At 50.0% G+C, this 27,659-nt stretch overlaps 1 protein-coding gene across 3 annotated transcripts in view; it reads right to left on the reverse strand.

Annotated features, from left to right (window-relative positions):
• COL5A1 (collagen type V alpha 1 chain) overlaps positions 1-27,659 on the reverse strand; it is a 374,283-nt gene that overhangs the window by 138,026 nt on the left and 208,598 nt on the right. For all 3 annotated transcript variants that reach the window (XM_053282026.1, XM_053282025.1, XM_053282024.1), the window contains exons 5-7: positions 4,196-4,327; positions 3,292-3,450; positions 1,121-1,354 (exon numbers count right to left, since the gene is read on the reverse strand). In XM_053282026.1, the coding sequence (XP_053138001.1) occupies positions 1,121-1,354; positions 3,292-3,450; positions 4,196-4,327 (525 nt within the window). The remainder of the gene's footprint in view (positions 1-1,120; positions 1,355-3,291; positions 3,451-4,195; positions 4,328-27,659) is intronic.

Raw genomic sequence — 27,659 nt, forward strand, 5'->3', positions numbered from 1 at the left:
CAGCACATCATTAATCTGTGGAATTCTCTGCCACGGGATGTGGTGACGGCCACTAGCTTGGATGGCTTTAAAGGGGCGTAGACGAAGTCATGGAGGACAAGTCTATCAATGGCTACACCTCCAGCCTCGGAGGCAGGATGCCTCTGAATACCAGCTGCAGGGGAGCAACAGCAGAGGGCATTAACCTATGGAATTCTTGGCCACTGGATGTGGTGAGGGCCACCAGCTGGGATGGCTTTGAAAAGTTAACTGAGGACAGGTCTATCCATGGCTACCAGTTGGATGGCAGGGAGAGCCATTCTGGCCATGCGGCCAATGCAGCATGGGCCGATCTCTCTCCTAAACGGGGCCATGTGGCCCCGTTTGGGAGGGAGATCGATCGGCCCTGCTGTGTTGGCAGTGAGACCAGGAATGGTTCTCCCTGCCTTTAAGGCAGGGAGAGTCACCCTGGCTGCACTGTGCAACGTTGGCCGATTTAGGCTCTGAATAGGACCACGCAGCCCCATTTGGGGCCGAAATACCCCCATCCCCTGCATCTGATGTCAGACGCGGGGGCGGGGCGTGTCTAGGCCCGTGATTGGTGGCGGCCCGGATTCTTTGAACGCCCAATGGTGGCTCCGCCCCTGGCACCTCGGGACTTCTTTCCTCCTTGTTTTGCCTTCAATTTGTCGGTGCGGTGTCATTTCTCTCCCCCACGGCCCTTGCTGCACAGCTTTGGCCCTCCTGCAGATGCTCAAGCCCAACTCCCATAATCCCCAGCAGGAGTTGCAGCCCAAACGCAGCTGAAGGGCCTGACCCCATAGCTGAGCCACCCTAACATTTTGTTTGTCGCTGAGGATCCCACTGGAAGAAAAGCTGGCTCACTCCACTGTGACAATTCAGCTGCTCCTAGCAAAAGACGGGCACCATCTTTGGGGTTGTTTTCTTATCTATCAACCACCCTGAACATAGTTTGAAAACTACGGAAAGATTTGTGTGTGTGTGTATAAAAATATAATTCTTTCTTTCCTCTGACTATCCCAAGCACCACCTGCCTACAATAGTCGTCCTGTTGATATCACACTCATTACAAACTTTTCGGCGGGGGGGGGGGGGGCAGGGGAATTGTGAAAGGAATTACATCGGTTTCGTTGTAGGTCATGACGATGCTCGTGGGCACCTCCGCCTCGACGCCGCCTTCCGGGAGCTTCTCCTCTATGTCAATGTCCTCATAGTTGAAATCATCATATGGGAGTGGAGTGTAGTCTTCAGGCACGGTTCCATAATTATACTCATCCACCAGCGGGTCCACCAGTTTCGTCTCCTGCGTGGTCTCCACAACCAGGGGGGCCAACGTGGACGGAGGGGCAAGATCCTTTTTCCAAAGAGAAGAGGTTCACGTCATGCACTCGTAAAGAGGTGGCTCTGTCGGGGACACCCCCACACGGTTCTATGGATTGACCGTGGGGCTGGAGCATGGCCAGATGTTTTCTAAGCTGACTTGCAACTTTACATCTTTGCCTCACAGACAAGCAGTAGACACATGCAAGTAGTTGATTACACTAGAGAGAGTCGTTGGTTAAAAACCTTTAGATAAACTAAAACTGTCCTTGACCAATCAAGCTGAAAGCATTTAAACATACAACACATTCAAGTGATACAGACTGGGGCAAATACCCCCACCACACCTTCACACATACACTGATGGGGTCTGAGCTGTCGGTGACTGACCAGGAGAGGGATCTTGGGGTGGTGGTGGACATCTTGTTGAAAGTGTCAGCTCAGTGTGCGGCAGCGGTGAAAAAGGTCATTAGGAAGGGGACTGGAAATAAAACTGGTAATATTATGAAGTCCTTGTAAAAATCTATGGTACGGCCACATTCGGAGTACTGTGTACAGTTCTAGTCACTGTATCTTAAGGAGGACATTGTAGAACTGGAAAAGGTGCAGCAGAGGGCAACCAAGATGATCAGGGGCCTGGAGCACCTTCCTGATGAGGCTAGGCTACAACACCTGGGGCTCTGTAGTTTGGAAAAGAGGCAATTATGGGTAGACATGATCAAGGTGTATAAAATTATGCACTGTGTGGAGAGAGAGAAATTTCTCTCCCTCTCGCATAACACTAGAACTGGGGGTCATCCCATGAAACCAATGGCCAGGAAATTTAGGACTGACCAAAGGAAGTACTTTTCCCCACAGAGCACAATTAATCTATGGAATTCTCTACCACGGGATGTGGTGATGGCCACCAGCTTGGATGGCTTTAAAAGGGGCTTCGACAGATTCATGGAGGGACAGGTCTATCAATGGCTACTAGTCTGGTGGCTGTGGGCCACTTCCAGCCTCAGAGGCACAATGGCTCTCAATAACAGTTGCACGGGAGCAAGAGCAGGAGAGAGGGGATACACCTCTTGCCTGTGGGCTCCCCAGAGGCATCTGGTGGGCCACTGTGTGAGACAGGATGCTGGACTAGATGGGCCTCCTTGGGCCTGATCCAGCAGGGCTACGTTTTTATGTTCTTACTGTGAAGTACTCACAAAAGCTATGGGTGGCAATGCACCTAAGTAGTCCCTCTTCTCTCAGAGGAGAATGCCTCTTCTACTACGATGGGCCCTGCTTCCCATAGTAGCTGCCACACATCTGCCTCATTCTAACACAAGAAAGCAGAAGCTCTTTTCTTTGGAATGATTGTTTTATTCATAGGCAGAATTCGTTGATTAAGCGCGAGAGTTTTGATCTTCTAATCAGCTAAGATTTCAAACAACAGTCTTGATGTGCACACATATTTAAGCTTCCATAATTTGTCTTCATTATTTGTTAACATCACCCCCACAAACAATGGAGCCACTCAATTGTGCATGGGGCTTTACAGATTAACAGCTGTATGTCTTTAATCTGTATGTCCTTTTCTGCAGAAAATAGAACTCTTTAGATCTGGGTATGTTTTAATACACCTTTCTAAATGTCTCTACCTCAAGGAATGTTTTTGCACACAACACATAATCAACCTGTGGAATTCTCTGCCACAGGGTGTGGTGACAGCCAACAGCCTGGATGTCTTAAAGAGGGGTTTGGATAAATTCATGGAGGAGAGGGGTCTATCGACGGCTACTAGTCGGAGGGCTACTGACCACCCCCAGCCTCAGAGGCAAGAGGCCTCTCAATACAAGTTGCAGTGGAGTAGCAGTCGCTCCTTGCCAGCTCTTGGCCCTCTGACCAGCCCGTCCCTTTGCCTCTACAGCCCCACCATCAGAGAGACGGGCCAGGAGGCAGCAGGGAGACAGGAACACCAGGATCCTCACCAATCCTTACCTCAGTGGTTTCAGTCACTTCTCGGGCCACTTCTTCTGTGTCCACAGGTTTGGCAGTGGAGGTTAACACCTTCCCTGCATCATCGGGGTCTTCGTAGTAGGGATATTCGTAATAGTAGGTTTCTCCTTCGACTTCCAAGTTCCCATCGCCATCGGGGTACTGCAAAAGAAACACAGTCAGAGGAATACCGGGGGCAAAGAGGGCTCCTTCCGGCAAGGCAGAGGTGATGGCTCCAGTTGCAGCGGCCAGATCTTCTGGGCCCACCACACTGTTGGTGGATTGGGGCCCAAACTCCCAGTCTCCCGACAATAACTGCTGCTGAGTGAGGATCCCTCGCTCTTATTGCAGAGCTCATTTATTGGCTTGGTGCCTGAGATAAAACCAAACACACCCTCAGGAACAAGCAGTTCCTATGTAGGTGGGATAGCAACGGGCCTATATGTAGCCAGGGTGCCTGCGGGGAGACCAAGGGGGACAAGGAGGAGGAGATGGCGGTGGAGGAGGACGAGAAGAAGAAACCAAATTAATAAATGTGTGGAATGCTTTAGAGGGCAGCAGCAAAGGAGAGAGAGAGGGAGGGGGGGAAGACAGGAGGAGAAAAATGGGAAAAGAAAGAGAAAGACACATTATTCCTCCAGGCTTTTAAGTTGACTTACAGAACTTGTCATGTTTTTTAAATTGTTTTAATCTGTGTTGTTTTACCTCCCAGAGCCATGAGCTTGGCCAGCCAGCCCCGCTGCCCAGCCTCCCCACACCATCACATCCCCTTCTTTGGAGAGCATGCTGGGAGATCCCTGCGCAGATTGCCCCAAATATCTCCCTCTTCCAGTGCTCTGCAGAGAGCTTCTACATGACACTTGGGCACAGGTCAAGCCTGGCATTTGAAGATGAAGTTTCTACTCACGTATTCATCAGGGTTGGGGTCTTGGGACTGGGGCGCATCTGGAATGGCTGTGTCGCAATCCGGGCTGTAGTGCTCACAGTAATCATAGGCCGCTCGCGGGTCGGCCACCATGAGGAGCTGCTGGATGTCTCCCTGCGGGGGAAGAAATGGAGCACAGGTGAAGATCCTCCCTGAGGCCAGGTGGGCATCACTTCCCACAGAAGGCTGGAACGTCTACGGGACGTCAACCTCAACCTTTTAACAAACCGCAACATCTATTGGAACGTCCAACTTCTATGGAACGTCTGTTGGAACATCTCCATTGTCTCACTTCCCACCTTGAAGGTTGGAATGTCACACAGGGAAGCCTTTGCCTGGTAGTAGAGGAGGGAGTGTACGTCTACTTTTACAACTCTTCAGTCAGTTACCCAGGACAGACATTCAGCAGGCCCAGTCTCCACTCAGGGCTAGAAACTGGCCAAGGCGCAACTAGAACAGAAGTCAATTTGTTCCTGAAAATTCTCCTCAGAATCCCCTGTGTATTCCAGTAAAGTGTGCCGTCGAGTCGGTGTTGACTCCTGGCGACCTCAAAGCCCTGTGGTTGCCTTTGGTAGAATACAGGAGGGGTTTCCCATTGCCTCCTCCTTCACAGTATGAGATGATGCCTTTCAGCATCTTCCTATATCACTGCTGCCCGATAGAGGTGTCTCCCATAGTCTGGGAAACATATCAGCGGGGATTCGAACTAGCAACCTCTGGCTTTCCAATCAAGTCATTTCCCTGCTGTGCCATTAGGTGGTTGTGCATTATTCTCTTAATGTTATGAATATTAATAAGCTCAGGGATGGAGCCATAAGGGTAAGGCAGTTTTAATAAGGGTAGATGACAGTTATTAGTATTATCCTTAATATTATTATTCTCGTAATATTTGCACTTTTGCTGAATAACCACAGAAGATTTGAAAAGCATCTTGGCAGCCAACTGTGATATTCCAACGTCACTAGGGTCACAATTTTGATCTGTCTGTTTTGGATAGGGTCACACTTCCCCAGAAGGACCAGGTATGCAGTCTGGAGGTGTGTGTGAATCCACACCAATCCCTGGTTGAGGCGGGGGCCAGAGGTGCTTGTCAGCTGCATCTGTTTGAGATAAACAACCTCAGAATGGTGGTGCATCTTCTGGGTCACCGACAGACTTGACTACTGCAATGCGTTCTATGTGGGGCTGCCTTTGTACATAGTTAAACTCATTAAACCCATGCATGTATCTCAGGTGATGAACTGCCCACAAACAATCACCAAAATATCATGTCCTGCACATGGCACAAGCCAGAGGTTCTGTTTCTTTTAGCCAAACCAGAACAAAATGCAAGAAGTAATTGGACTGGGGAGACCAGAGTTCAAATCTCCCCATTCCGCCATGAAACGCACTGGGTGATTTTGGGCCGGTGATTTTGGGCCGGTTGTTGTGAGGACGAAACACAGACATGTATGCCACTCTGGGCTCATTGGAGGAAGAGCGGAATATAAACATAAACATACATCAATAAAAATAAGTCCGTCCGGTGTTGTTGTTTTTAAAATTCAGTCTGGTTCTAGAATTTGGGTTTGCTGCTTGGAATTTTTTTAAACACATACACACACACACAGACCCCACACAGCGTCATCCTGGCCCTCATCTGCAGCAGGCAAAAGGATTTCTAGAAATGCATAAATCAAATAAAACAGAACTGGAGAGTTCTGAATCCCCTTGCAGGATAGCCTCCAGTTCATCTTCTTGCAGAGCGAGGCCAATGCCAAATCGATTTGGCTATGGGACAAGAGCGCAGAAAACCTTCTCCTCTCCCTTGGCTGCCAGTCAAGCATTCACTTCAGTGCTGACTGCACACAAAGGTGTGTATTCTGATCTCTCTCTCTCCTCTCCCTGCCAGTTCCCAAATGTCTCCAAACAACACAGCAGAACATCTGCGGCAATCCAGAGTGGGACCTTCACCCTCCCCCTCCACTTGGCATTGCCAGAGCCGACTGTATCTGCAGCTGCAGTCCACATCATTGCCCCAGTGGGAGGAGAGCTGGCCTCATGGGAGCAAGCATGGGTTGTCCCCTTGGCTAAGCAGCCTCTGCCCTGGTTTGCGTTTGAATGGGAGACGACATGTGTAAGCACTGGAAGGCATTCCCGAGGGGATGGGGTTGGTCTGGGAAGAGCAACGGCCTGCTTGAATGCAGAAGGTTCCTCCCTGGCAGCAACGCCAGATTAGGGGTGCGCAAACCGGTTCTAATCTGAACCGGTTCAACATTGAACCGGTTTGGTTCGAAGGTTCGGGGTCAAGGCAAACCAACCCCCATTTGGCTTGACCTTGAACCAAAGACATGCACACCCAGTTTGGGGGTTCGATGAACAATATTTGGGGGCCATGTAGGGAGCCTAAAATGGCCACTGTGCCAAGGAATAGACCTGGAAAGGGCTGAAGATGCCCAAACCGGGTGGTTTTTAGGGAAAGGAAGGCCAGTGAGGGGAGGGGGACCTCCACGGACACCCCCCCCCACACACACCACCTTGCAGAAGCCCCATGGAGGAAATAAGTTAAAAATGAAACAAGAAGAACAATTCAAAAAATTTTCAAAATGCACCCCCCCGAACAGAACCGACCGGGGGGGTGTGTTGAAGGGTGCCAAAACCAAACTGGCCCAGTGCAGTTTGAGTTCAGTTTCAACTCAAACTGAGCCGGGCAGGTGATTTTGTGCACACCCCTACTCCAGATAGGGATGAGAGAGACTCCCGCCTGGGAGAAGCCGCTGCCGGTCCGGGTAGACAATACTGAGCTAGATGGACCAAGGGTCTGACTCGGTAAACGGCAGCCTCCTGCGTTCTTAAACATTTATTTTTTAAAAATGTTGCTGAAATGGTGCTGGAAACAGGCTGGAAGTGCCTCATGATCAGTGTGCCGTTTGTGCTAATAGGGAAGTGCCCTACCCATGATGCTGGGTGCTGCCGTGATCACGTCCCTGGGTCGCCCAGCGTAGTCCAATGACATCTGGACTCCCCATCTCCGAAAGCTTTTAGAAAGTCCCTAAGGACTTCTCTTTCCACCCAAGCTTTTTAATTGAACTGTGGTTTTAAATGGTTTTAAAGGTTTTTTACTTTGTGTTTTAACTTGCTTTACGTTGTTGAAAACCTCCCAGAAATGGAAGTTTGGGGTGGTTTAAAAATCTGATGGATAGATGGATCTGGGGACCTCAGCTTGGGAATCCCTGCACAGGAGCACCTCCCCTGCTAGCTGAGCAAAGAGGTACCTTTTGAAAAGTGGTGATTCTCTTTCCTGAGCGGGGGGAGAGCAACTGGCCCTCTCCAGCCCCAGCACAACATCCCTCCTTTGGTTAGGAGGAGAGCTGGTCTCGTGGTAGCAAGCATGACCTGTCCCCTTATAGCTAAGCAGGGTCTGCCCTGGTTGCCTATGAAAGGGAGACTAGAAGTGTGAGCACTGGAAGAGATTCCCCTTCAGGGATGGAGCCGCTCTGGGAAGAGCAGAAGGTTCCCAGTTCCCTCCCTGGCAGCATCTCCAACGAGATAGGGCTGGGAGAGAGAATCCTGCCTGCAACCCTGGAGAAGCCGCTGCCAGTCTGGGAAGACAATATTGAGCTAGATGGACCAAGGGTCTGACTCAGTATATGGCAGCTTCCTATGTTCCTATGAGAGATTCCTGCCTGCAACCATGGAGAAGTCACTGTCTGTCTGTGAAGACAATACTGAGCTAGATGGACCTATGGTCTGACTCAGTATAGGGCAGCTTCCTCTGTTCCTATGTTTCTTTTTTAGATAGTGAGCCCTTTGGGGACAGGGAGCCATTTCATTTATTTTATATCATATCTATGTAAACCGCTTTGGGAACTTTTGTAGAAAAGCAGTATTCGTTTCATTTGAGAATGACAGATGACTGTCAGGCAGTGATTCTGAAAGCCGGCCACAGCCGTCAGTTTTGCTTCCTAAAGAGAGTTCCCTCTGACTTTCAACCCTGCCAGGCAGCCCCGGCTTAACCTCTTGCTCCATATTTAGCCGACGCCCCTCGGAGGGGGTGTAATCTGTCACTTTTGTGGTGCCCACAGGGGGAGCAAAGGTTAATTCGAGTCCCTTGCCGGATACTGGCTATCAGACCCCCTTGACGTTTTAATCCAAGCTTATCAGGGAGACGGGGCCTCAAATCCTACATCCAAGGCATGGCTCCATGCTCAATTCTGCACTAAACTAACACACACACAGCAACCTATTAATGGCAAGAGGAAAAGGAAAGCATTTCTGGCAAATGTCAACATTCGCCAAGTTCCTGCTCAGAGTACAAGACCGGCTTTGCGGAAACGGAGACCCCAAGGTCCATCGAGTTCAGCAACCTATTTCCAGCAGTGGGCGGTAGAGTGGAGTTGCCAACCCTCTCAGACTGGGCTGCAGGCTCCAAAAACCAGCCTCCATCGCCAGGTGACTCTTGGACACAACCCTGGCAATTTTTCATGGCTGGAGATGGTGAAAAATATTGCCGACGGAGAGGGGGGACCCCTCACAACAACCCCGCGAGGGTTAGCAACCATCCATTCTCTTTAGGGGATAATGGGGCCGCTCTGGGAAAAACACCTGCCTGCTTGCATGCAGAAGGCTCCAGGTTCCCTCCCTGGCATCTCCAAACAGGGGAGGGACAGACAGACAGACAGACCGACTCCTGCCTCCAACCTTGGAGAAGTCACTGCCAGTTTGGGTAGACAATACTGCACTAGCTAGACTAAATGGCCATGTAATGCATTGAATTTCCAAATGGCCAATGGCCGTTCAGAAATGCCACGCATTCCTATGGCCCTTGGGAAGGAACCTGGGCATTTCAGCGTGGCCATTGTCATGAGCATGTGGACGGACTCCGGGGAGGAGGAGGAGGAGGAAGAAGAGACGGATGGGATTGCTGCAGAGGTGGGAGTGCAAAGTCCAGAACTTGCAGAGGAGAGCGGGACCAGCCCACGGGAGGCTGGAGAAGAGTTAGAGCCTGTCGTGGCAGCTCCTATGGAAGAAGGACGGGCGGTCTCAGCAGTGGAGAGGCATTGCTCACAGAGACAGCAGGAGATAAAGGACTGCATGCGCAGAATGCCTAGACTAACAAGCAAGGCTGCTGAGTCCGGGATCCATGATTAACAGTACATGGTTTCAGCCTATATTAGCCGGCTTTGCCACAGCCGCTGTGCTGGTATCAACGTTGTCCTTCACTGAGATACTTGGCTGTGTTCCTGTTTGCCGTGCCTGTGTTTTAACCTTGGACTGTTTGGACTCTGTTCATGCCTGTGTGTTGACCTTGGACCGTTGGGACTCTGTTTGTGGGTTACGATTTGGATTCTATTCGACTGATTGGTGATATTACAACTTGGACTGACTTTGGTTTGAAGAAACTGCTTACTGCCTGGCTTTGTTGTTTGACTTCTGCCCCTGTCTGTTTCACTCTTCAGTATTTATAGCTCCCGATTTGTGGGACAGGTTTACGACAGGCATTCCCTGTCTTTCATTTTAGTAATTTCCCTGTAGCTTCTGCTTTGCATGCAGAAGGCTCCAGGTTCCCTCCCTGGCAGCATCTCCAAGAGAGGGCTGGGAGAGAGACTCCTGCCTGCAACCTGGGAGAAGCCACTGCCAGTCTGTGTAGACAATACTGAGCTAGGCACACCAATGGTCTGACTCGTTCCTAAGTGAAGTCTGACCAGTAAAAGTGGCACGATTAAGTCTGGTGATCTTGACTTCTGTTTTGTGCTTCTCTTAATGCTTCCAGGGTGGCATCTGCTTTTTAACCAGCGGCATCAAACTGCTGGAACAACCACGTACCCATGCATTCGCACTGAAAACTGGGCAGCTGCTGCTGAGAAAACAGAGCACCAATACACCTCCCTAAGGACACCTGGCAATATTTTTTTTTAAAATCCAGAAATAAAAATACTTGCTCTCATGCCAAGCCTGAGCACTAACATCTCAATGCAATACAAGTCTTTCCTTCGAGACTCACAAGCGTCCCAGCTCCCACCACTCCAGAGGACTCGGTCCACAGAAGACAGCACTGGCAACACCCAAAAGCCCTCGACACAACGGGATTGGCAAGGCTGAGGCGTGACTGTGCTGAAGGCTGAAAATACCTGGCCTCTACACCAATTTGCTTGCAATAAATTGGACTGTGTTTAAGCAAATTGCCAGGGAAGTTTTCAGAATTCCCACACGACTCCTGAAATGCGTTGCATGGACAGACTTAAGGCCAGGACAAAATGAGGTACAAGCTGGCCACATTTCCACATCACACGGAATGGCGGGTCCAATGGACCTGTGATTCCGCTCCCGTGCCCCCCATTTTCCTGTCCGTATTCGGAAAACAGGAAGTGCTTCCTCTCTGTAGTCAGCAAGAATGCAGAGTGGAGGGGGAACTGGCTGTGCGGGCTTCCTTCTTGCACAGCCAGTCATGCAGGGAGAGAGGGTGGAGCGCCCTCCTTCAACTGCAGTCCAGCCAAACGGGGTCTCCAGTGCTGCATCCGGAGGCTTCGCTGAACCCCAATTTTGAGCAGCGAATCTCACTACAAATCGAGGGTTCAAACTGGAGTCTCCGGAGCGAACCCTCCAGTCACAAAAGGGATGGAACCAGAGTTGCACATGTTCAGATGTAACAGTAAGGAAACCTCAGCCCCCTGCAACTCCGTTACGTGCGAATGTGGCCAATATACCATATTTATCCCAATACTGTTGTAATTTAGTAAAACATCTAGAATCTTTACTTTACAATTCGTGTGCCGTCGAATCGGTGTCGACTCCTGGCACCCACAGAGCCCTGTGGTTGTCTTTGGTAGAATACAGGAGGGGTTTGCCATTGCCTCCTCCCATGCAGTCTGAGATGATGCCTTTCAGCATCTTCCCAGATCGCTGCTGCCCGATTCAAGTTTTTCCCATAATCTGGGGAACATCCCAGCAGGGATTCGAACCGGCAACCTCAGGCTTGTTGCTTCTGGTTCGATTTTACTAGGGGACAATCCATGCTTGCTACCACCAGGCCAGCTCTCCTCTGAGTCCACCCATATCTTCATCCCCATCCCCAAATGCAGCCCCCCCCCACACCTGCATTTGCTGATGTTGGCACATAAGAACAGCCCCGCTGGATCAGGCCCAAGGAAGCCTATCTAGTCCAGCACCCTGTTTCCCACGACGGCCCACCAATTGCCTCTGGGAGCCGGAGAGGAAGGAAGGCCCCCGCCCCTGCCTCCTGCCCTTGCTCCCTGCAACTGGTATTCAGAGGCATCCTGCCTCGGAGCCTGCAGGTAGCCTCAAAACCAGACTGCCTGCCCCCACCATGCAGATTTCAACTGCCATCAACTTAGGGAGGCAGGGACCTCTTTTTCCACCTGCAAAGACGCTGCCAAGTGTCTCAGCCATTTTTGGCACCGCGTCTTCATAAATCAGAGGGCTGCTTGCCATTTCCTGACCTCAGCATTTGCTGAGCCTCCTCCAGCCACACACACACTCCGAAGATTCGCATCCCCCTCCCCTTCTCCTCCCCCTCCCCTTCTCCCCCCCCCCTCGCCATTTCCGTGGCAACATTCACCAGCAACATCCCTGGCAGCTGGAGACAGCCCAAGGTCTAACTGTGGATAGATGTCAGCGAACAAAGCCCGTGTCTGTTTCCCTCCCTGGTAGAACATGCCTCAACTCTCCAGACTATTCACGGCATTTCAGAAATGGGGTTTATCCTTCTCCCATCAGCTCCCCTTTAACTCCCTTTGGGATCTTGCCAACATCAATACCAGCTCAGGGCGAATCTGCTTAATCTCTGGGCATTTTGCTAAATGGACACATCGCGGCCCTTCAGAGAAATGGGGTCTCATGGGAACCTAGGCAGCTGCCCTATACTGAGTCAGACTCTTGGTCCATCCAGCTCAGGACTGCCTACACAGACTGGCAGCAGCCTCTCCAAGGTTTCAAGCAGGAGTGTCTCTCAGCCCTACCTGGAGATGCTGCCAGGGATTGAACCTGGGACCTTCTGCATGCCAAGCAGATGCTTTTTCTCTGAGCTACAGCCCCATCTCCTAATGCAGAGATCCCCAACCAGTGGAACTCCAGAAGTTGCTGAACTACAACTCCAATCACCCTCAGCCACATTACATTTTAGCCAGGGATGATGGGAGTTGTAGCTCAGCAACATCTAGAGCAGGGCCGCTCAACTTCGGCCCTCCAGGAGATGTTGGCCTACAACTCCCATCATCCCTGGCTATTGGCCACCGTGGCTGGGGATGATGGGAGTTGTAGTCCAAAAACAGAGTGGGAGGGCCTAGGTTGAGCAGGCCTGATCTAGAGTCCCACAGGTTGGGAACCCCTGCCCTAAGAGGAATATCTTACAACCATTTTATTAGTTTAATTAATTAATTAATTAATTAATTAATTTTTATTTAATATATCTGCATACCACCCAAAACACAAGTCTCTGGGCGGTTTACAACCGAACAGTAAAAACAACCAATAAAAAGGTGAACCCATTACAACAATTTAAAACATTAAAAACGATTAAAAATCATCAAACTATTAAAACAGTATCTCATTAAAAAGCCGGGGAGAACAAATGTGTATTGACTGCTTTTTAAAAAGTTCTTTAAAAAAACAAAACAAAAAACACACCACCCAATCACACGTAGTCACCCATCCAAAGGCAAACCAAGGCAGACCCTGCTTAGCAAAGGGGGCAATTCATGCTCACTACTCCAAGAACAGCACATCTAAAATTTATTCAGATTTTAAAGCCCTGACACCCCCCCACCCCCAAGTATCCAGGATCCCATCTGTTAACGTGACCTTCATATTTTCGTATTGGGATCGGCAAACGTCTTCCCGCTTAGATACAAAGATGGAGGTCGTATCATCCGCAACTACTTAAGGCACCACTGCCGCCGCTTAAAGGCACGGATAAATTCCGCGTCCAGAGGGCAGCGAGCTTTTCGAGGCCGAGAGCCAAGATCTCCCGCTGCCAGGGGACAGGAGCAGCCCAACAATGTGAATTAATGAGCAAATGGCTGATAAGGATCCAAAGCGAGGAGTGGGGGCAGGAGGGGGGGCAGAGAGAAAACACCCTGCAGAGGCAGGAATGCTGACTCATGGCAAAGTCTTCTGTAAAAGTAAAGGTGAAGTTGTGCCGCCAAGTCGACTCCCGGCAACCACTGAGCCCTACAGTTTTATTTATTTATTTTATTGTTTTCTTTGGTAAATACAGGAGGGGTTTCCCGTTGCCTCCTCCCGCGCAGTATGAGATGACACCTTTCAGCACCTTCCTGTATTGCTGCTGCCTGATAGAGGAGCTCCCCATAGTCTGGGAAACAGACCAGCGGGGATTCGAACCAGCAAACTCTGGCTTGCTAGTCCAGTCATTTCCCCGCTGCGCCATTAGGTGGCTATGTAAAGTCTTCTGTAAGGACCCATTTCGAGTCCTCCGCTGAACCCGTCTTTGCCACCAAACGTCCGCGCCTTCCTGCGAAACCGAGGTGCCCCTACAAAGATCTGACCATCGTCAGGAGGATGGACCTCCGCTCAGAGGTGGAACATCTGCTTGGCGTGCAGAAGGTGCCAGGCAGTGTCCCCTGGAACAGAGATTCCCACATGACGTTGACTGCAACTCCCAGAATCCCCAGCTGCAATGGCTTTGGCGTGGGGAATTATGGGGGTTGTAGTCCATCACATCTGGGAATCCCTGTTCGAGGGGGCACTGGTCCCAGGTTCAATCCAAAGCAGCCTCTCCACGGGAGGTTTTTCACACCCGTTCGCTCGCATCCCCTGCAGAATGGAGGTGTGCATTCACATATCGGCCGGGTTGACTCCCAAGTCCCTCCCCGCTGCTCTGCCCTGCTTTACTGCAGGCTTTGCCAAGGGTCCCCCAGTTCCTCCTGCCTAGCAGTCCCTTTCGGCTGCTCCCTCTGCCCCAGGCTTTTCTGCCTGGGCTGCCTCTTCAGAACGGGCCTTCCTTGGCCTCTCTGAAGCCAGGGCAGCCCTGGAGGGACGCAAGCAAGCACAGCCAGGCTTCAGACTCAAGGCACAAGTCGGAGTTCTTAGACTTTGCCGGGATCGGGGATGGAGCCAGGAACATATACACTTTTCCACAAAAGTTTGCAAAGCAGCTAACATAGAAAACCGTTTACATAGGAGAGCTGGTCTTGTGGTAGCAAGCATGACTTGTGCCCTTAGCTAAGCACGGTCCACCCTGGTTGCATATGAATGGGAGACCTGATGTGTGAGCATTGCAAGGTATCCCCTCAGGGGATGGAGCCGCTCTGGGAAGAGCAGAAGGTTCCCAGTTCCCTCCCTGGCAGCATCTCCAAGATCGGGCTGAGAGAGACTCCTGCCTGCAACCTTGGAGAGGCCGCTGCCAGTCTGTGAAGACAATCCTGAGCTAGATTGACCAATGGTCTGACTCAGTGTATGGCAGCTTCCGATGTAAATAATAAATAAGATTATTCCCAGTCTCCAAAAGGCTCACGATCTAAAAAGAAATACAAGGTAGACACCAACAACAGCCACAGGAGGGATGCTGTGCTGGGGTTGGATAGGACCAGTTGCTCTCCCCCAGCTTAATACAAGAGAATCACCACTTTGAAAGGTGTCTTTCTGCCCAGTTAGCAAGGGTGCAAGGACTCAGCAGGAACGGGAGAAAATGGAACCATTTAGGGGAGGAGTTTGAAGCAGAGGAGGAGCAGAGTTGGGAAGAGAACAAGGGCGGAAAAGGCCGTGCCTTTCAGACCTCCAGCCTGCAGGGAGCTTGCACCACGATTACAGCCTCCAACGAGTTCCAGAATGTCCCGGGACACATTCAAGGGTACATTTCGCTTCCACCAGTAAGGCAAGAAGCTAAGACAACAGGCTGCTTTATCTTCACCATTCTTGCTCACTGGGGGGGGGGGGAGAGGGAGTGCACGCACACACGCAGGGGAGGCTAAACAGACACCGAATTATTCAGGTACGAGGAGGGGGTCAGCAGACTGCTCCTTCCCATCTTTTTCTGTTTAAAGAAACATTGAGCTGCCACCATCTGCTCCCTTAAAGTGTGTGTGTGTGTGGGGGGGGTTCATGGGGGTACAAGTTCCCGTTTTATTTTTTGTTCTCAGATTTCAGGCTCGTGCTGAGCGGAGGAAGAGGCTTGCTGACACTCCCTCCTGCAAGCTCAGCACTTTCTGCTCCCGTTCTTCTGTACATTCTGGGCACCGGTGCGACAGCCCTGATGAGGAACACATGGGGGACGGGCACCACATCCAAAACCGCTTTCGCCACATGCCAGCCCATATTTTCTCCCGCAGCTGGCAGCTGAAACAGGAGGTAGCTGTCTATGGAAAGTGCTTTAAAAAGGGAGGATTCGAAAAAGAAATGCAAACTGAACCCAGCAAGCGGCCTATTTATAGCTCTGCTGCAAGGACAGCAGACGGGCACATGTGGAGCCCTGCCGGCCTCAGCAAACAGATGTAAAACAGCCACTGAATAATTAAGAGATTACCCTTAAACACAGGTGCCAGCTACACCGAGGTCTGGGTGCTTGCTAAATCCTGAAAATCAACTTTTCTAAAAAGTCAGTGGTTGGAACTGTAAATACTAATGATGTGTCTGCCACACACTCCATGGAAATAGTTCATGCCCCTGGATCTGGGACCAATCCCCACCGCCCATGCACAACTGGGGGATGAGACAGGGTAGGAAGACTCTGCAACTTCCCAGGCCAGAGGAATCAGGGAGCCAGAGTCAGTACTCCCACCACAAGCTAAGGGAATGGCCCTGACTTCATTCTCTGACTCAGAGTCGTCCCTCAACGAGCTGCCGGCCACCAGCACTGCCACAACCAGCACTTAAAAAGTCAGGCAAGGCCCCTCTAAACAAGAGACCCGGGGAGGGGCAGCAGCTGTTAGAACTGGCAGTCGGCTCCAAGCATCTGCTGGAGCAACATCCATCCCATGCCCGTCCTACCCAGCTCTCTGGGTTGCCTGCTCAGAGCTCTCCAAGGTCCTGAAATCCGTTCCCTTGGAGTTATTGGAGGCCTGTGTCCTTTCTGGATTCCTGCCTCAGAGGTGAACCCAGCTGGGTCGGGGACAGGATACTTGCACCTCGGCTACCAAATGCTGCAGAGGTGGGGACGATAAGCACCGGGAGAGACATTTAGAAAAATCCCAGGATAGATCCAGCAATTCCTTGGGTAAGACCAGGAGGCAAGCACTGTTGCTTTCAGGGCTGAACTAGAAGGCTATGTTTTCCAGCTCAGGCTTTCCAAGATCATCATCATCATCATCATCATCAATAACAAGTAGTATTTATATACTGCTTTTCAACAAAAGTTTCCAAAGCAGTTTTGCAGAGAGAAATAATAAATAAATAAGATAGCTCCCTGTCCTCAAAGGCCTCACAATCTAGATCAGGGCTGCTCAACTGTGGCCCTCCAGCTGTTTGTGGACTACAACTCCCATAATCCCTAGCCACAGTGGCCCATAGTCAGGAATTATGGGAGTTGTAAGCCAACATCTGCAGGAAGGCCAAAGTTGAGCAGCCCTGATCTAGATCAACAAAGGAAGCAGAAGAAACTGGGTTGCAAATGCACCGAAATACACAGATGCACCGAGCAGATCAAAAGTTCTGCTCTTTTGACCGAGGAAAGATTGCATAAGTGCTAAGAGCCTGGCCTTCCCAGGGGCTTCCTACTGCCTGCTAATCAGGGGGGCAGATTTACACATCTGTAATTCTCTCCTGTGCCTGGATTGGGCTCGGAGGTCCAAGCAAAAACTGTCTCGGGTAGTTGCGAGTTTCAGACAATGACCCTCCTGGCTAAAACCCTGGAGTTCCCAACAGAGGAAGGAAAACCCAGTGAGTGAGTGTGTGTGTGTGTGTGTGTGTGTGTGTGAGAGAGAGAGAGAGAGAGATGCAGAATGGACATTTGATTCCAAGAGCGGACTCAGAGGGCCTGTCCAGCCCGAGTGTCCAGATGCCTTCAGGCACGCCTTGCTCTCTCTCCGCTTCGGCTCTCCATCTGTAGAATGGGGCAATCATCTGCCTCCTCCATCTGGTGAGGATGAAGGAGATCATGACGACAACCTTTCTGCACGCTGTAAAGTGCCATAAAGATGGAATGAATGATTCTTCATTGCACACGCCCTGCTCTCTCTTCAAGAAAGCTCAACAGCTTCCAAGAGGCTCCTCTGCAGACACTGGCCAGGAGGAGATCTTGTGAGCTTGAACCCATCAACACCATGCTCCCTTTGATTGCTTTCACTGTACAGATTAGATGTGAATTTATCACCCTAATTATGTGAAAGCAGAGGTGCCCCTAGGTAATTTTGGAGCCTGGACCCAAAGGCCTTTGGAGCCCTCCCCCCTGCCCCCAGCAAGTTAAGCATCCTCATGGGGGTCAGAAGAGTGGGGCCCGGGGTGTTCACCCTGCTTGCCATGCCTTAAGGACAGCCCTGAAGTGCCTCTGTGTGAAAGACCACCTCCTCCCAGCTGAGCCCCACCTACCCTCCACAGTCTTTGCAGGAGGTGTGCCAACACCAGCTGAAGGCTGATTGTTCTGAATGCAGGGCAGGGCCTTCTCGGTGACTGCCCCCGATCACATGCTCTCCCTCTGCTCCTGGGCATCGGTCAGGAGTTGAAGCCTGTGCTTTTTTACCTGGGCCTTTGGGGGGCTTCTTTGGCCCGATTGTAACTGGAGAGTTTCTCTTTGCACTGTTTTATATTTGTTTTTACCGATTACACAATGCTATGTTGTACCCCACCTTGATATCAACGGCGCAAGGCTATCAACACGTTTTTAAAACAGAGACAATAACCAGGGTAAGCTTCAGAAATAATCTGCAGTAACTGTGTGAATTCGTCAGGTTTCCTCTGGATACTCAGAAGATTAATCCAGATTCCAGGCAGACTGCAGGATGGTGCTGAGGACCAGAGACCCACTGTGGTCTTGAACGAAGCCTTTCCCTTTCCCACCGTGGGAACTGTCACAAAATAGGCATGCAGCCCGGCCAGCCCCGTTCATGACCTAAGGACCCGTGCGGGCCAATCCAGATCCATTTCCAACTGGACACAGACGCCGGACAGTCAGGTGTCGAGCCCAAACACTTACCCCAAACTCAGTCTTTGCCAGCAGGTTTTAAACCTCTGTTCCTCCGCTCGTGAACAGATCTCTCGCCCAACAGAGAACATTAACAAGCCCAGATGTTCCACAAACTCTTTGAATAAATTGTACCCAACCAAAATATTAGATCAGGAGCTATTTCGAAATGATTTTGATTAGCTTGTGTATTCTTTTTTTTTTAATCCCGCATCTCTCTAATCTGGGGGCGAGACAAGGAGTGTAAGCAGGAGCCATCCCTCCATCCATCAGAACAATCTTGCATTTCACAAAAAGCAGGAGCTGAAATCGCCGCGGCCGCCTAACCCAGTTCTGGGTTGCTTCATTGTTCTATTCGGCCTCGGGTCTCAGTGGCGACCCAGCCGCAAGGTAGACTTAGCAGAGACACTATTCCCTTTCTTCAGACAAAAACGGGGTTTCGAGATCACTTTTCTCCCTCAAGTACAGTTGTTAACTAAGCCATTTTAGGAGATCGCCGTATAAAAGGAGGAGGACGCACGCCTACCATATCGTCTTTTCCTGTCCAGATTCGAAACAACAGAAAGGCCAATGAATGGAGACTATTGTCCATCCAAAAACTTGGTCATCTTTTAGTCAAGCCGCTAATAGTGCTGAGAGGAAAGGAAAATGGGATAAACTACAGACAACGCTAAGTATTTTTATATATATTATATACAAAATATATATAATATATATAATATATTTTTCTACTGCCCCTTCTCTGTGCAGTTTGCAATTAATAAAAATCAAATAAAATCATCAATTAAAAACAACAAGCAAAGCATTAAAAGAGGTTAAAACAGGTGTGCACAAACCTGGCCCTCTAGCGGTTCTTTTACCACTTCCCATCATCCACAACCACAATTCATAAATGGGGGCTGGGGGTGATGGGAGTTGTAGTTGAACAACAAATTTGCCCACCCCAACCTATTTAAAACCATTTTAAAACCCTGGAAGGCCAGACTAAAGACGTGAGTCTTAAGGGCTCTTAAACATTGTCGAGCCTCAGATTTCTGTGGAGACGGCATTCCTTAGCCTCGGAGCAGCTGCGGAGAAGACCCAATCCTACATCACCACCAGACACACCAATAGGAGCCAGAGAGGAGCCCCTCTAGATGACCTTAATGGGTCCTGGGCCTCATGCAGAAGAAGCCAGTCTCTAAGGTAACCTGCACCTAAGCTGTGCAAGGCTTTAAAGATAATAAGCCGTACAAAGTAGCGGTGTCACTAAATTCCACCAAAAATGAAATTTTTCATGGTGAATATGGAGGTTCCAGTTCACAAGATACATCTGAGGAATTCTGAAGGCAGCAAAATCAAGGTTCATAAAATCTTGGCGTTGGGGTCCTTCAAAGGCCAACTAGTCCAACCCTCTGCTCAGTCTGGGACATCCAGAGCTGGAATATCCCCCGAGGGTTGATGTCCAGTCTCTGCTTGAAGACCTCCAGGGAGGCAGAATCTATCACCCTGTCTCTTCACAGCAGGGCTGCAGAACTTTGGCCCTCCAGCTCCTTTTGGACTACAACTCCCATCATACATACAGGAGATAGCCTGTGGAATTCTCTGTTGAAGTGGCAATGGTCCCAGCCTCAATGGATTCAAAAAGGGAGACACATTTGTGGCCAACAGGGCCATTACCCACAAGGGCTCAATGTTCTGCGCTCAAATATCCCTAGATATCAGACACCAGAGACAAAGAAGAACTGCTATCCTCAAGTCCTGGTGGTGGGCTTCCCATGGCTGACCACCCTTGAAAACAGGACACTGGGCTAGGCGGGCACTTGGCCTGACACAGCAGGACATTTCTCCTGTAATATGCGACTCTCCCCAGTCCATCGGGGCAGAAGGAAAGGGTAACACAGACCCACCATTTCCTCCCACAGAGAGGGGATTCCGTGCTTAAAGGCACGGTCAAGTTCAAGCCCCCTCTCGGAGGTCTCCAGGGCAGGATTGCCACTGTGTTCCCCACCACAGAGAACCACTCTGGCTAGGCCAAAGCGGCAGCCGGCATTGCCAAACGGGCCGAGAGGGCTGGAATGGAAACTCTGGCGAGGAGAGATCTCTGCTGGTTCGTTTGGCCTCTGCTCCAAAGCCTGGCTTGAGCCAAGGCAGTGACAACATGAAAAATAAGAGCGGCGGCGGCGGCAGAACAGGGGGTGTAGAGGGAGGGATCCAGACAGACAATCCTAACATTTTCCAGCCTGCAAAAGCAGTTGGGGCGAGATGTGGAAGCCAGTGCCTAGGTTTTATTTTTCCAAGCTGTCTTCCTTCGGCTGAGCCTCCGCTCTCAGGCAGCAGCCCCCATGATCCATCTTCGTCCTCGCATTTTAAGACGCAAACCTCTCTTGTGCGAACAGAGGAAGCCAAGTATCCCCCCACCGCCGCCCACCACCTTCTGCAAAACAAGACCAAAAGCCCACAACAGAAAGCAGGGAAATCCTTGAAAAGGCCCGGCTGTTGCTGGAAGGAAAAACGGAGCTGATGATGCATCCCTTGGCTTCTGGTCCAGGCTGAGAAAGCTGGGGGGGGGGGCAGTGGGGTGTGTGTCATAAAATGCATTTCTAGATGAACACTCAATCACAGAATGAATTGCTTTTGAACCCAATTCTCCATCTGTCCTGGAGCGTAAATGTGGATGCTCAGTTTGGTGTGTTTCGTGATCCCAGCTGCTTGCCTGTGTGAAGGTCAAATCCCTCCTTGCTCATTAATTACCAGATCACCACTACTAATTTATTATTGTTATTGTTATTGTTGTTGTTTACACAGTCAGACAGGTGTTATTGACTGGTTTGTTTTATACAGACATCGAGTCCTTCCCAAGGACCTGGGATGCCAGAATTTTATTGTCAATGGTTATAGATTTCGTCGCAGAATATAGGCTGTTCCCAGTAAAGCTGCTTTTTGTAATTGGCGGGTGGTGATTTCTGTGGCCCCTCTGGTGATGAGGTGCTCTTCAAGGTCTTTTGGGACTGCACCCAGGGCGCCAGTGACCACTGGGATTATTTGGGTCTTCTTCTGCCACAGCCTTTCCATTTCAATTTGTAGATCTTCTTCTTCTTATATAACCACCACATTTTTATCTCACTCTTTTAACAAGGAGTTCAGTACAGTGAATGTGGCTCCTCTTCCCTCAATTACCCTCACAGCAACCCTGTAAGGATTGGGGAGTCCCCACAGCCCCCACATCAGCCCCCCCCTCTCATCCCCACGTCCCAAGGGTGCCAGCCGAAAGGCTCCTGTCTCCTTCCACATCTCTGCCTGATTGGGCCCCTCCAGTGGGATGAGGTTGTTGCTGGCATCTCCTGGGCGGCGGCTGAGAGCCGAGGAAACCGGCCGCCTTCTCCGGATCGGCAGCTGCCACCCAAGCCCGGCTCCTGTGATGAAGGCAATTGCTGCGCTTGTGTTGGAAGCACATCTTGCCTGGAGGGGCCCTGCAAACTCACCCGCCAGCCCGATGCCAAGGGCTACCCAGCCTCGCATTTCATCTGTGCACAGCCTCACCGGAGCACAGCAAGGCGGCCCTGGCTCTGGGGTTCTCTCCCCCACTCGGGTCAATATTATGCTTCCTTCTTCCAGCATAAACCTCTTTAAGCCACGGGGCTAAGGCTTGGCTGCAGAGACTCCAGTCCCCCGCCCCCCGCAAGCCTCCAGCAGCCCAAGCAAACAGGCTACCTTGCAGAGGTCAACCTTTTCCGAACACTGCAACATTGCACATTCGTGGAAGGGGGAAACACACATGAACCTCGGAAGCTGCTTGCTGTCGAGTCAGACTAGTCATTCACCTAGCTCAGCACTGCCTGCACTGACCGGCAGCAGCTCTCTAAGGTTGCAGGCAGGAGTCTCACCCTGCCTTACCTGAAGATGCTGCCAGGGAGGGAACCTGGAACCATCTACATGCAAGCAACCAACCAGACCACTTTACCATCGGTCCATCCAGCTCAGGACTGTCTACAAATGACTGGCAGCACCTCTCCAAGGTTTCAGGCAGGAGTGGAGGCTCTCCCTCTGTTTGCTTCCAGAGGAAAATAACCCCAGAAGGCAGAGTCTTGGAACTGATCGTCCCAATTCTTCCTCCTCCAATTGCACCCACTAAGCACCTTCTTTAAAGAGCAGGGGTCTTCTGGTTTAAGACCCCTGAGCATGCGCAGTGTGCCAATCACCTAGCACCTTCACCTCCCCACTAGCATTTTTGAAGGGAAGAAACTGAAGGGGAGGGCTTCCAGCTGGGGATGATGGGAGTTGTAGTCAACAACATCTGGGAATCCCTTTTACAGGGAACGCTGCAGCACAAAACCACAAGGAAGAAAACTGAAGACGGACAACCCATTAGGTTCAGATTACGTTTGCAACCCGTGGGTCCAATTAAATGAATGGCTTTCGTCCAACCAGAGTCCAAAACAGAGCCATCACATGACTGCAGCCACCTATCAAGCTGAAGACCACATTTCCGAGGACGGGCCGAGTCAAGGAAGATGTGCAGGCAGGAACGGTGGCCGGAGGGGGAGAGAGAGAGAGAAAGAGGATAATGTATAACTTGGCAAAGGGGATGGAGGAGTTTTCTCACCAAACAGAGGGAGAAAAAGAAGACCGATTCCGTAAGCGAATTATCTGCCAGGAATCCGCTCTGCATTGCCGTGTACGCAGAGAAGATCGGTGGCGGGAGTGTTTTGCTTCAACGGATCCCTCTCCTGAAGCACAGCCAGGCTGCGGCTGCCATGACACAAACCATCCATCTGGCTGGAGATGGGTTTTCCATGTCTTTGGAGCCATGTCATTCACACAACCGAAAAAAAAAGAAACATGCAGAAGGGAAAACCAGACACGCTCTCTCTCGCTCTCCAGAAGCCTGTACAACTCATTAGGAAGGCACTCTCCGAAAGACCCATTCCTCTGGAGCGAAGCCTTTCTGGTTCATGTCGAACCTTGAAACTTGCCTGGGTTTTTACCACCCCACTGCTGCGAGCACAGTGTTCCCGGATCATTAGGAAAGGGACTGAAAAATCAAACTACCAACATAGTAATGCCCTTATATAAACTAATAGCGTGAGCTGCTTCTGGAATAAGATGTACATTTCCGGCTGCTGCACTGGTCCCAGTCCTTTTCCGGGCCCAATTCAAAGTGCTACTTTTAACCTTTAAAGCCCTAAATAGTTTGGGACCGGGTTACCTGAGAGAGCACCTGAGCACATAAGTCCCTACCCGTACCTTAAGATCTTCTTCGGAGGCCCTCCTCCAGGTGCCCCTGCCAAACGAGGTGAGGGTGATTGCACCCCATTTATGGACTAGCCTCCCCAGTGAGGTTCGCCTGGCTTCATCACTGTGTTCTTTTAGACGCCAGGTGAAGACCTTTTTGTTCACCCAGGCCTTTTAAATTCAGGTTTTTAAATTTGGCTTTTCAGATGTGATCTGATTCTTAACTGATTTTAAAATGAGGTTTTTAAATGCTACTTTGTATTGTATTTTGTTTCCACCTCTCTCTCTCTTTTTTTGGCCTGTTATGATTTAATGTGTAATATATTTTTATTAATCCTCTGCTGTGAGCCACTCAGAGAACAATTTGTTATGGGGTGGCTAACACATAAAGTTTATTAATTATTATTATTGAAAGGGGCTTTGTGGAGCTGGAAAAGGTGCAGAGAAGGGTAACCAACATGATCTGGAGGTTGGAATGGCTCCCTGATGAGGAAAGATCACAGTGTTTCGGCCTTTTTCATTTAGAAAGAAGGTGGGTAAGGACAGGGTAGAAGTGTACAAAATTACGCATGGTGCGGATAAGGTGCTTAGAGAGTTTTGCTCCTCTCATAATATTACAATCCAGGTTCCAGGTATTAGAATCCATAATATTAGAATCTACTGAAGCTAAATGCTGGAGGATTTTGGACAGACCGAAAGTACAGACTTTTCCCCCCCCTCCCCACTCCCACCCCAAATTTGTAGACCGCACAAACTTCTGTCGCTAGGTGGTTTACGACAACATAAATGACAACATAAACGACAACATTACCACTGGTACGTCTGGTGGCGACTTGGAACCGGGCCTTTTCTGTAGCTGCTCCTGGTCTATGGAATGCCCTCCCGGCAGATATCCGCAGTTTAGGCTCGCTGTCGGCCTTTAAGAAAGCCCTAAGAACTTATTTGCTTGGCCTGGCCTTCCAAGGCTTGTTAAGTGTTGTTGGTTTTAAAAAGTATTTTAATTAGTTTTACATGGTTTTAATTGTTCGTATACTGTTTTTAGCACTGTCTGTTTATGTCTTTTAACTTGTTGTTGCTCAGAGCCTCTGGATGGGGCGGTTTATAAATGTAATAAATAATAATAAATAAAACTGATTTAAAATGAAAAAAAAACCCACACAATTCAAAACCACAGTCAAGTTTAAAAGTTTGGGTTAAAAAATACATCTTTAGAGACTTTTAAAACCTCAGAGAAGGGGAGGCTCTTATTTCAGCAGGGAGCGCATCCCAGAATCTCTGCAAGGCTTGAGATCTCACCCTGTTTGGGATTATGTCAGTGCCTGTATATTAGGAAGGAGGAGGGTCACGGCTGCACAGCATACACCCGTATATCTTTTCCCACGGAGGAGAACTTACAAGGCAAGGGTGCAGCACCACGGACAGCTCCATCGGACTAGTTGCTCCAGAAGCAGCCAGAGGTAGACTGAGTCCTTAAACGCTCCCAAGTTCAGGCTACCCCTTCTGGGCTCTGCGTCCCTGCCTGGAGAGTGGGAGCCTTAAAAGGGCAGCCTCCTGGCCTGGAGTCCAGGATTCCTCCTCCAGCCTACCCAATCCTGCCTAGCCCATTGCTGGTGCTGGGATGCAGATAATAGGGAGTGGAAAGCTATAGGCTCTTTAGGAGGCTCAAGCTTTGGCGGGGGGGGTTTCCATTTCCAGGGGCTTCCATTCGAGAGTTCCTTAAGGCTCCAGCCTGGCATGGGGGCCTGGGTCTAATCCTGGTCTCATTTCCTTGCAACCAGACTGGGTGGTTAGGGTGGAGATCATGACTAGAGATGTGCACAAAACAAAATTTTTGATTTGTTTCAGATCTGAATCAAATGCCAAACATTTGATTCAAATCCAAATCGATTTGACCCTGTTTGGGCACTTTTAACCAATCAGGGGGCCTAAAAGGTGCCAAATGGCTCTCGAATCGAATTTGAATCAAATTTCAAAAATTTGAATTGAATTCTAATCGAATTGCCATTGTAAGGGGTGATTCAATCTGAATTCTAATCAGTTGAATCATCAAGATTCGAGTTGAATTTATTCAAATCCAAATTGATTTGCACATCCCTAATCATGGCATCTGATGAGCATGGCGGAGGCAGATGCATCCAACATGACAGCTTACGTTCTCAGTGGACTCCAGGGACCTCTTGTGCCACATCAGTTGTGAATCAGGCAAATGAGTCCCTTCCTAAGCAGTGGCTCTCTTGGTTTAATGGGGTGGAGCAACTGTCCCTTTTCAACTCCGGATAGCATCTCCTTCCCTAGGGGCTGTTACTGAAGTGTCTCATACCTGTCTGTTCAGATTGCGAGCCTCTTTGGAACAGAGTCTTATTTTATTTATTAATTACATTTATACCCCGCCCCATCCAAATGGCTCTGGGCAGTGCACAATAAGAAAAACAAAACCCACGAATTGGTTATCTTAAAAACAATCAATACAAACTGATCTTTAAAACAGTTTAACACAATTAACAATTAAAACATTTAAAACCGTTTTAAAACCCTGGAAGGCCAGGCCAAACAGACAGGTCTTAAGGGCTCCCCTGAAGGCCAGTAATGAACTTGGATTACGGATTTCTGCAGGGAGTGCATTCCACAGCCCGAGAGAAGGCCTGTGGCTACAGAGAAGGTCCACCTCTGAGTCACCACCAGACGTACTGGTGATAACTGGAGGTGGACCTCCTCAGATGACCTTAACGTGTGGTGGGGATAATGTAGAAGGTGATGCTCTCTAAGGCAAGCCGTTCAGGGCTTTCAAAAGGTAATAATCAGCACTTTGTATTTTGCCTGGAAACCTATCGGCAGCCACTGCAACTTCTAAAAAACAAGCATAATATGGTATCTCCGGGTTACCCCAGAGACCAATCTGGCTGCCACATTTTGAACTAACTGACATTTCTGAACTACATACAAAGGCAGCCCCATGTAGAGTGCATTGCAATAGTTGAGCCTGGAGGTTATTCGCTGATGCACTACAGTTTTGAGGGTATTCTCTTCAAGGAATGGATACAGCTGTCAAATCAGCCAAAGCTGATGGAAAGCACTCCTGGCCATAGGCTCCACCTGAGATACCAAGAGTGAATCCCATTTCCTGATGATGATGAAAATGACACGGAGAAAAAGAAGTGTGTCATCCGCATACTGATGAGACCCTGCACCAAATCCCCTGATGACCTCACCCAGTAGTTTCATTTAGATGTTAAAAATCATTGGTGACAGAATGGAGCCCTGGGGGACACCATATAACAGCTCCAGGATGTTTGAGGAGCAACTGTCACCAAGCTCCACCATCTGGAATCTACCCAAGAGATAAGAGCGGCACCACTGCAAAGCAGTGCCCCCTATCCCCAACTCCCCCAGGTGATCCAGAAGGATACCATGGTCGATGGTATTGAATGCCGCTGAGAGATCCAAAAGAACCAGCCAAGTCACACTCCCTCTGTTGATTCCCCAGTAAAGGTCATCCATCAGGCTGACCAAGGCTGTCTCATGACCCAGGCCATGCAGAGGCCTACTGGGCATGTGCAGTAGCCTCCAAAATGGCCCCGGAATTGTCCAAAGACCGCCCAAACTGGACAATTTGACACATAATAGAGACTGGCGGTGGGGAGGGGAAGCCCCCGAGACCCCCCTGAGGCTTCAATGAAGCCCTCCAGAGGGGGCTATGTAGAACACCTTTAAAAAAAAAATCACGAAACCCCCCAAACGGCCAGGGTGTCTGTGTTTTCGGTCTGAAATCAGACCATCGAACTGAAACAGGTTCAGTGTTGAACCGGTCCGACATCGAACCTGTTTGCACATCTCTACCTGCTTCCCAAGCCTCCGGGGGCTGCTGCTCAGAGAAAGGACCCGAGGGGCCATTGCAGCTGAGCATTTGACTTGGAAGCCCCCGATCCTGGGAGGTCAGGTGATGTGCAAGAGCCAACCGGGTGCTGCAGAAGGACAGAAAGACTCACAGCCCTGCTGGTCCCTCCTCTCGGCCTCCTGCTCCCCCCTGACTGCCAGACACAGACGGAGCTCCCCTTCGCTCTTTCAACTGAAGGGAAAGCACGGCTTGGATGGGATGGCCCTCGCAAGGTAAGCGTCGGTTTTTCCAGTGGCAGAATATCCGACAGAAGATGGCATCCCCCC

The sequence above is a fragment of the Hemicordylus capensis genome, chromosome 17 (genome assembly GCF_027244095.1).
Source record: "Hemicordylus capensis ecotype Gifberg chromosome 17, rHemCap1.1.pri, whole genome shotgun sequence".
In the NCBI taxonomy this organism is placed as follows: domain Eukaryota; kingdom Metazoa; phylum Chordata; class Lepidosauria; order Squamata; family Cordylidae; genus Hemicordylus; species Hemicordylus capensis.